A 10,154-nucleotide genomic window follows, 5' to 3' on the forward strand; every position below is an offset into this window, starting at 1 on the left:
CCTTCAAAGGGGGCAAGGATGGACTTTCAAAGGACTTGGAAATTCTAGTGACTTGGGTTCGAGACCCGCCTCTGCCACTTCCCAGCAGTGTTACCTTGAGTGTGTGACTTCTGCCACCCCCCCCCCTTGTCCCAGCCACAGGCTCAATTTTCTCACCTGTACTATGAGTAATATTATTACTCATTTTACCTGTAATATTTTACTGTTTCAGAAAACGTGTATTCAGTGCCACAAGAGCCAAACGTTTTTAACGGGGAAATGAAAAGAACTTATCTGAAGGCGAAGTGAGGATGCCTGGTTTCAAATCCTGGCTCCAGCACTCACTTGTGGGGTAATCTTTCCCCACAATCCTGTCTCCTCAGAGCCTCAGTGTTCTCATCCGTATAAAGGTTACCGTTGATAGTTTTCTCACAAGACTGTTACGGGAATTTTCACTTATTTATAACAACATTTACATGTGTACACTTGCTTTGTACAGCCAGGTGCTGTTCCTGCCACTTTATACCCCAACTCCTGTGAGGTAGGGATCATCATTTTCCCTTGCACAAACAGAAGACCCGAGGCACGGAAAGACAAAGCAGTGAGTCCAAGATCACACATCTAAGTTGTGTAGAGTTGAGTTCAAGGCCACTTCATCTAAAGTCTGGGCTTTGGTTCCCTACAGGGTGTAAGGCTATAGGTGTTGGAGAAAGAGCCAGAAGTTAAGAGTTATTTCCTTTAAATCAGATCATGTCCCCCTCTACTCAGAACCCTCCACAGCTCCCATCCCACTTGGGGTAAAAGCTATAGTCTGTGCTGTGCCTCACTATATACCCTGAGTGATCTGGCCCTGGTTACATCCCAGACCTCCCCTCCTCTGTCTTTCCCCCCTCACTCACTATGCCCATCGGCCTTTTTGCTATTTCACTGAGCTATTTTCCACCACAGGGCCTTTGCACTGGTTGTTCTCTCTGCCTGGAATGTTCTTCATTCAAATATTCCAATAGCTCCCTCCCTCACCTCTTTCAGGTCTTTGTTCAAATGTTACCTGCTCAGCGAGGTCTTCCCTGATCACCCTGTTTAAACTCAAAATTTTGTCTCCACTCCCTGCCTCCCTTCCCTGGTTTATTTTTCTCTTTAACACATGTCACCTTATCAAATAGACTTATTTATTCTGTATATTGTCCCCCTCATCGGGAGCCAGCACCCAGAGGGCAAATAGTTTTGCCTGGACCTTTCCTTTTGTGTCCCCCCAGAAAAGCACGTGATTAGTGCTTAATAGACATTTTGGAAAGAATGACTTTTCCATAAGAAATTTCCCTCATGTATAGAGCTTTTGTTCTGTCCCGGGTCCTGTGCCAACCTCATTACAGATGCTATTTCACCACATCTCTTTCTCTCACTAACACAGAGCAAGAGAGGATGCTACAGCCCCATTTTACAGGCGGAACACTGAGGCTCAGAAATCTGCCAGTCTCTAGCTAGCCTTTGCTTGTTGCCACCAGGCTATTTGATATGACCGCATAAATGTGAACCACGTGGCACCAGGCCTCGCACCATCAGCCACAGTCCTGCGGGGTTAATTATTGTTACAGGTGCTTTTTATGTATTTTTGCCCCCAAGGGTGAGCTGTCACCCAGCTCCTGAGTCAGCCCCTTACGTCTGGAGGGTGACGGGGGGTGTTTTGCCTTGAAACTGAGTCATCTGGGGGTGGGGCATTGGGCACAGGCCCAGGGCTCCAAAGTGAGTCATCTCTTCACAGACCAGTGAAAAATCATAGCAGGATCCCCCTAACAAATCATACGGGCTGGGCAGATGAAGTCCAGAAAGAGTCAGGGCTCTTTTGAGGTCACATACCCCAGGCACAGTGACAGGGAGGTCTGATTCCCGACAAAAGGGGTTAGAGAGTGGGAAGAAGGGGGGTGGTTTCTGTGAGGGAAGCGTCACATCCCTCCTTCTCCCAGCCGTGGGAGAGATGCCCCAGCCAGCTGCTTCTATTCCAGACTGTGAGGAGGGGTGAGTCAGCCTGTTGTGGGGGGAACAGGCTTCAAGCCTGCCTGTATCCCCACCCCCACCCCCCTAACACACACCCAGATGGACTGGGAGCTGGTTTTCGGGGATGCCAGGGCTCCTGACTCAGCACTGGGAATCTTGGCTGAGTGTATTCTGGGAAATGTCAGGCCTACAGGAAACAGAGGGCTCCCACTCTCACCATCCCGCAGGTGGGCGGGGAGTGGAAGAGAGAGAAGGGTGTGTGAGAGAACAGGGGCCCAGTGTGCAAGGGGCTGAGCCTGAGGGGGCTTATGTACACAGGAGAGTTGCGAGTATGAGAAGGAGACAGTTGGCAAGCAAGACATGGGGTTTATCTGTGCAGGGGAAGAGGCTGGGTGCCAGGATGTGAGTGTTTGAAGCAGAGGATGGATGTGCAAAGTGGAGGGGCTCCCGGGGCAAGGGAAATGTTTGCTGGGAAGATGGGTTCAAAGGAGACATCCCGCCTGCCTGCCGGGGGCAAAAATAAGGGACGTTGGCAAGATGTTCGTGCAGAGCAGGGATGCGGAGTTTGTAAGGGATGTTTGCAAAAAAGACGGTGTGGGAGAGAGAAAGGTCTGCCAAGCACATGGCACTCTGAGATGAGTGGAACAGCATAAAAGGGCACGTGCGCGCTCCAGCGGTGCCCCAACAATCCCAGCAGGCTCCAACGCCCACCCTTCGGCCCCGCCCCTAGTTCCGCCCCTCACTCACGGCTGGGCGTTCTACGTGCCAGTCAGGGAGCTACTGCTCTGCCATTGGCTAGCTGACCGGAGGGGGCGTGCGTGTGGAGATTCCCGGAAGTGCAAGAGGCCCCGGCGCTAGCGGACCCGGATCTAAGGAATAGTGGGTGCTTAGCAACGGGGGGAGGTGCCCAGTAATGTGCGGGGGGGAGGGCAGGAATTGTGAGTGCCTAGCAAAGGAGAGGAAGGCGGTGCCTAGCAACGAGGGGGGCTCCGAGGAGGGGAGAGGTAGCCCTGGAGGATCTGTGGGCGTCTAGCAACCCGGGAGGACCCTAGCAACGGCGGGGAGTGGGACAGGGAGAAAGTGGGTTTTCGGAGGTGCGCAGGAAGAGCTATGGGTTCCTAGCAACCAGAGAGGGAACCAGGAGAAATTCGGGGAACTATTAACAGGAGAGGAAGTCTTTGGTGGATGGGAATATTAGGGTGGACACAGAGGAATGTGAGTGCTTGGCAAAGACAGGGCAAAGCAGGGAGGTCAGTGCCAACTCCTACCCGAATAATCCCTCCTGCTCTCCCGCAGGCGATGTGGCCGGAGGTGGGAGGCTTACTGCGGGGGACTTGTGGACAACTGGGCCGGACTGGTGGTCTGCCTTGTGGGGCCCTGGTGCCCGGGCCCCACTGGTGGGTAAGAGACTGGGGAGTGGGGGTGCTCCAAGGGGAAGAGGCTGAGAGAGGCTTTAGGGAGTAAAATGGCAGGGAGGGCTCCAAAAGGGTCAGGCAGATCCCCTGTCCTCCGCTCGTTACCAATATCCNTCTGGTGGGGAAGAGACTGGGGTGGGGGGGTGCTCCAAGGGGAAGAGGCTGAGAGAGGCTTTAGGGAGTAAAATGGCAGGGAGGGCTCCAAAAGGGTCAGGCAGATCCCCTGTCCTCCGCTCGTTACCAATATCCACTTTTCTTGCAGGGACCATGTGGGGGTTCTTGGGTCCAAATGTTCCATAAGGATGGGCCCGGCAGAGGCCTGGGTGAGGAGGACATTCGCAGGGCACGGGAGGCCCGGATGAGGAAGACACCCCGGCCCCAGGTATCATTGTCTCCCACCCAGCAACATCCCTTGAAGGCAGCTGGCCTCCCAGGCTTGGGGAAGGGTATGGCGGCAGGTTGGTTGGACAGCCTGGGCACTGTGCTCACCTTCCCACCCTCAGACTCTCTCCCCATTTCCCAGCTGAGCGACCGCTCTCGAGAACGCAAGGTGCCCGCTTCCCGCATCAGCCGCTTGGCCAACTTTGGGGGTAGGTGTGACCGTGGGAAGTTGTGACCTAGAACAGAGGAGGCCACATTTATAGAATGAAGCAGGGAGGGGGTGAATCAGAGACAGGAAGAGGAGCGAAAGACGGAAAGAGAAGGAAGGCAAACACTTGCAAAGCCAAGAGAACCAGAGAGGAAGGTAACATTAATAGAGAGCTTGGAATGTGCAAGGCCCCATGTACACTTGATCTCTGCACAGAATTGATGAGTGTTCATTTCCATCCTGTAGATGAGGAAATGGAGGCCAAGGCAAGAGAAGTGACTTGACCTCATGTTATACAGCAGGATTGTTCAAACTTCGGGTCACAATCTGCATGAAATCATTCCATGGATTGCAACCAGCATCAAAAAGAATAGATTGGAACATGTGGGTGCACATATAAAGGAAATTTGTTTCACAAAACATTACACGTATGTTATATATATACATACGTATCTCACATATATGTGTGTGTATATACATATCTACTCTTGTAATGCAGATGTCTTTTTTAGTGTGGATCATAGTTCAAGTTTTAAAGATACTGATTCACAGTATAAAGAGGGAATCAAATGTACTGGTTAGAGCTTTGATACCAGGCTCAAGGTTCCAGGGGTTGATTCTGCTACATCCTCACTTTGTGACTCTGGACGAGTTACTTAACTTCTCGGAGCCTCAATTTCTTTTTCTGTAAAATGGAAGCTTCTCTGTAAAGCTTACCTCCCGCGGGTGTGAGGACAGGATGAAGTCATGCATGTAAGGCACTAGGAATGGTTCCTGGCATGGAGCAAGTGCTCAGAAAATGCCAGTTACAATTATTTACAGAGGCAGATGGACTCAAGATGCCTTTAGGGGCAAGGAGACAGGGAGGCAGAGGAAATCAAAAGCAGACAGAGAGAAAGGGACAGAGAGAAAGAGGCCTACACAGAGGTACCATGTGGAGGGAGGGGGAGAGATGGAGAAAAACCAACTTAGACAAGGAGAAGTGAGCACGAAGAAGATGACATGTGGACAGAGAAATGGAAGTCACAGGAAGATAGAGAGACTCAGGGGGATCATTTGGGGGCCTTCTTATCCTTGGCTGCACACTAGAATCATCCAGGATGCTTAAAATATATATGGGGGCACCTGGGTGGCTCATTCAGTTAGGTGTCCGATATTAGCTCAGGTACGATCTCGTAGTTTGTGAGTTCGAGGCTGGCATCAGGCTCTGAGCTAACAGCTGGGAACCTGGGCCTGCTTCGGATTCTGTGTCTCCGTCTCTTTGTCCCTCCTCCACTTGCACTCTGTCTTTCTCTCTCTCTCTCTCAAAAATAAAGAAATCATTTTTGAAATATATATGTACACACACACACACACACACACACACACATGAATTCCAAGGATCATCTCAGGCCATGATAATGGACATTGTGTTTGCCAAAGCTCCTCATGTGACTGAGATGTGAGGGCAGGGGTGAGAACTGCTGACCGCGGAGATGGAGGTGGAGAGAGGGGTAGGGAAAGAGGCAGCTGCACCTTGAAGGGACCCTCAGGCAGGGAGAGAGTGGGTAAGAGACTGAGTTGGGGACAAAGGCAAACAAAAGAGTTGCCAACAGAGAGCTGGGGGACAGCTTGCTTAGGGAGAGGCTGAGAGCAGATGTCGNTCTGTGGACAACAGAGATAGAAAGAAAGGTGCTTAAAGTAGCACTGGTGCCTAAGATCCCCCAACAAGTCAATGTCTGGAAACAAAAATGGGGGGTAGATATTCTGGATTCAAAAGGGACTAAGGCCATAGTAACTGACAAATGGAATGTGTGACCCATGATTGCATGTCAGTTTGAGAAAAGTTACTATCAAAGACTTTTGGGGACAACTGGGAAAATCCAAATAGGGACTGACTAGCAGATATTAGAGAATTAGTGTTCATTTTCGTAGGTGTGGTTATGATACTGTGATCATTGGAGGGGAATATCCTCGGACGCTTAACGGACTGAGCCACCCAGGCGCCCCGAGGCATTGGTAGTTCTTACTTTCCGGGCTGATTGTAGAGATTGAGCCAGACGAATCCACAGAGCCACTTGGAATGCTGCCTGGCACAGGGTAACCCCTAGCTAGGGAAAGAGCCCAATACATTTGTTATCAAATAAATAAAAGCTTAACAAACACTCTGTTGAATAATCATATAAGTTGTATGCGGAGCTAGGCACATATCTGAAGTGTGAGGCTTGGTTCATTTTCACAAAGTGGATACCCCTGTGTACCCCGAGAAACCCTAAGACAGCAGTCCTCAAACTTTCTGGCCTCGGGACCCCTGCACCCCCTTACAGTTTAGAAATGGATAAACAGAATGTGTTATATTCATACGATGGGATATTATTCAACTATAAAAAGGAATGAAGCACCGGTCCCTGCTACAGCGTGGATAAATCTTGAAAACTATCCCAAGAGGAAGCCAGACACAACAGATCACGTATTGTGTGATTCCATCCGTATGGAATGTCCAGAATTCATAGAGACGGGGGATTAATAGTTTTCCAGGGCTCAGAGGGAGGTGGTTGGGAGAAACTGTGTGTCTGCTAATAGGTATGGGGCTTCTTTTTGGGGTGTGAAAACGTTCCAAAATTGCTTGTGGTAATAGTCGTACAGCTCTGAATATACCAGAAGCCATTGAACCGTATACCTCAAATAGGTGAATTACACGGTTTGTGAATTGTATCTCAATTAATCTGTTAAAAAATAGAATGAGGACCCCAAAGAACCTTTCATGGATCATATTTTTGAGTTATACTTACAGATATTTACTGCGTTAGAGATTAAAACAGAAACTTCCAAAACACAAGAATACACACACACATTCCATCATCTGTCGGAACAGTGGCATGGGGGGCGCCTCGGTGGCTCAGTCAGTTAAGCGTCCAACTCTTGATTTCAGCTCAGGTCATGATCTCACAGTCGTGAGATTGAGCCCTGTGTCAGGCTTCACACTGTGCGTGGAGCCTGCTTGAGACTGACTCTCTCTCTCTCTCTCTCTCTCTCTCTCTCTCTCTCTCTCTCTCTCCCTCCCTCTCCCTCTCCCCCCTGCCCCTCTCTCCTGCTTAATCTCTCTCTCTCTTAAAGAAAATGGCATCATCACAGGTCATGGAGTTTCTGGAAAACTCCACCGAACCCTTAGGGGAGAATGAGAATAAGAAGGGGCAAATAACATTCATATTACTATGAAAATAATTTTGATCTCACAGAGCCTCCTTAAAGGGTCTTGGAGACCCCCAGGATTCCCAGAAGGGCACTTTGATTTTTTTTTTTAATATTTTATTCATTTCTGAGAGAGAGAGAGAGAGACAACGTGAGCAGGGGAGGGCCAGAGAGAAAGGGAGACACAGAATCTGAAACAGGCTCCAGGTTCTGAGCTGGCTGTCAGCACAGAGCCCGACGCGGAGCTCGAACCCACTAACCGCGAGATCATGTCGTGGCTGCCCAGCCGACTGAGCCACGGAGGCGCCCCCAGAAGCACACTTTGAGAATCACTCCACTCATTCTCCAGAAGCTCCTCTCTGCCCCTTCTTGGCCACACCTCCCACCAAGGGAAACCACCCTCTTGGCTTCTGACCCCCAAGATTAGCTTTGACCGGTTTTTGCCCTTCACACCAAAGGAATCCAGCGTATTCTCGCATGTGTCTGGCCCCTGTGGTCATTCTGTTCATGGGATGCCTCCCTGTTGCCGTGAGGAGCCGTAGGCTGTTCACTCCATGCGGTGGGAGTCACTTTGTGACTGTTTCCAGCATATGCCTTTGTTCATTCCATGGAGCGTCACTCGGATCGTTTCCATCTGGGGACTGTTGTGAGGAGTGCTCATGGGAACCTCCTAGGACAGTCTGTTAGAAGACACACATATGCGTTTGTCCTGGGCGCATACCTCGGAGAGAAGTCACACCAGGTAGAGGTGTGCACTCTGCTGGATACTTCCCGGCAGAGAAGTCACGCTGCGCTGTGACACTCAGCAGCGATGCGGGTGTTTAGGCCACTCCCCATCCCTGCCAGCACTTGGCATTGCCTTTTTCGTTGTAGCCGTTCTGGGGCTTACGTGGTAGCGGGACAGTGATTATTTTTGCGCTTGTGACACTAACGATTATTCTCTGCCCCGCAGAGAGCAGCTCCCGGCCAGGCTCCAGCCCCTTCCTGTCAGAGGCCAATGCCGAGCGGATCGTGCAGACCTTGTGTACGGTTCGGGGGGCCGCCCTCAAGGTCGGCCAGATGCTCAGCATCCAGGGTACAGCATGACCCTCGACTCCCGACCCTTGACTTCATGTCTCCCCCCCGCCCCCCACTCACCAGCAAGCACCCGACTTAGATACTCCCACGGGGGGCTCCCTCCTCACCTCCCCCCCTCACTGCCGCCCCTTGTCCCCCTGTCTCCCAAGACAACAGCTTCATCAGCCCCCAGCTGCANACTGACAGTCTCCTATGCAGGGCTCAAACTCACAAAGTGTGAGATCCCGACCAAGAATCAGACACTTGGGGCGCCTGGGTGGCTCGGTTGGGTTATGTTGAATATAGAGATCTACACATTTAAAAAATTATACCCCCAGGCACATCATTAGTACCTCATAGTGCTTTTTAAAAAGGTTTTGTGCTGGAGTGCCTGGGTGGCTCGGTTGGGCGTCCGACTTTGGCTTAGGTCATGATCTCACAGTTCATGGGTTTNAACAAATAAAAACATTAAAAAAAAAAAGAAAAACCCAGGCGCCCCTTAGTTCTTCTTTATCACATTAACTTTGAGTTGATGATACAATATAGGAGTATAACGAGGGATTATTATCAGCCTTGACGTTACATCATAGCAGTCCCCGCAGTAGCCCACGTGGCCTCGGGAGTTCAGGTCCAGGCTGAGTCTCCCAGTTGGCCAGCACCTGGCTTGTCACCTTTGCCAAAAGACTTAGCCTCAGTCTCCTCATCCGTAAAGTCGGGTAGTAGCCAGGAGCTTCGCCCAGAGCCGCCAGTGTGAGGCGAACATCGTTATTAACACATAAAGCGCTCACACAGAGTGAACTCTGCTGCCCACAACAGCGATGATGATTGTTTCTTTTGACCACGGTCCCCAGAGAGTTCTCGAAGAGGAGCTGGGCAGGGACTGGCAGGCCAAGGTGGCCTCTTTGGAGGAGGTGCCCTTTGCTGCTGCCTCGATCGGGCAGGTGCACCAGGGCATGCTGAGGGATGGGACAGAGGTGGCCGTGAAGATCCAGGTGAGGAGAGGGAGGGACGGGGGGGGCTGGGGGGGCACCCCTCTGTCCCAGAGGAGTGACTCCCGCTCTCCGTCCCTCCCTGCTCCCGCTCGCAGTACCCGGGCGTTGCCCAGAGCATCCAGAGTGATATCCAGAACCTGCTGGCGGTGCTGAAGATGAGCGTGGCCCTGCCTGACGGTGAGGCCCCCTCCTTCCCTGGCCGCGGGAGGGACGCCCTGCAGGAGAAAGTGGGGCTGGATGGAGGGGGGAGGCCGGCTGGGGGCAGCAGCGTGCGAGTGCGGGCAAATGCGTATGTCCACGCATTTGAGACGGAAGCGACAGGGCAGGGAGAGCCCGGAGGGTCCGAGTGTGTGAGAAATAGATGACCTTCGAGTTTCTGACAGAGCCAGAGCCAGACACACAGGGACACAGGGTGCCCAAAGATGGACGGGAGGCCTGGAAAAGAGCCACAGAAGCAGGGAGGGAAGCAGGACCACGTGCGTGCCTGTGTGTGTGTGTGTGTGTGTGTGTGTGAGTGTGTGAGAGAGAGAGAGAGAGAGAGAGAGAGAGACCTGGAAACCGAGAGAGAGAGGCCTGGAAACAAGATTTCAGGGCTGTGAGAACGGTGTGAGAGGCTGTGAAAAGGAGAGTAGGTGGCGTGTGTGACCACGAGGGCCCCCCTGGGGGCTGGTACCCCAGCCTGAGGGAGGGACCCCAGGAGTGACTTCCGGAGAGGCCCGCGGGAAGGCCAGACGGCAGGTATGCAGACAGACGACGTGGTAAAATGGGGCAGAAGGTATGAGGGACTTGGAGAGACAGACGGACAGTGAGAGAAAACGTCCCTGAGTGGGAGCCTGGGGGGTGGCTGTCATGGTGGGGACAGGCCATGGCCCGCCCTGGCTGACACGGCTGCCCTGCAGGCCTGTTTGCTGAGCAAAGCCTGCAGGCCTTGCGGCAGGAGCTGGCTTGGGAGTGCGA

At 52.1% G+C, this 10,154-nt stretch overlaps 1 protein-coding gene across 1 annotated transcript in view; it reads left to right on the forward strand.

The window, feature by feature from the left end:
- The first annotated feature begins 2,795 nt into the window (after nucleotides 1-2,795).
- The window catches only part of COQ8B (coenzyme Q8B), a 16,215-nt gene continuing 8,856 nt past the window's right edge, over nucleotides 2,796-10,154 (forward strand). Inside the window, exons 1-9 of the mRNA XM_077773614.1 lie at nucleotides 2,796-2,853; nucleotides 3,271-3,375; nucleotides 3,652-3,771; nucleotides 3,913-3,979; nucleotides 8,102-8,224; nucleotides 8,376-8,411; nucleotides 9,022-9,197; nucleotides 9,293-9,374; nucleotides 10,097-10,154. Of these exons, the coding sequence (XP_077629740.1) occupies nucleotides 3,274-3,375; nucleotides 3,652-3,771; nucleotides 3,913-3,979; nucleotides 8,102-8,224; nucleotides 8,376-8,411; nucleotides 9,022-9,197; nucleotides 9,293-9,374; nucleotides 10,097-10,154 (764 nt within the window). The 5' untranslated portion in view covers nucleotides 2,796-2,853; nucleotides 3,271-3,273. The remainder of the gene's footprint in view (nucleotides 2,854-3,270; nucleotides 3,376-3,651; nucleotides 3,772-3,912; nucleotides 3,980-8,101; nucleotides 8,225-8,375; nucleotides 8,412-9,021; nucleotides 9,198-9,292; nucleotides 9,375-10,096) is intronic.

Source organism: Crocuta crocuta, unplaced genomic scaffold (genome assembly GCF_008692635.1).
Source record: "Crocuta crocuta isolate KB4526 unplaced genomic scaffold, BGI_CrCroc_1.0 scaffold267, whole genome shotgun sequence".
NCBI lineage: Eukaryota > Metazoa > Chordata > Mammalia > Carnivora > Hyaenidae > Crocuta > Crocuta crocuta.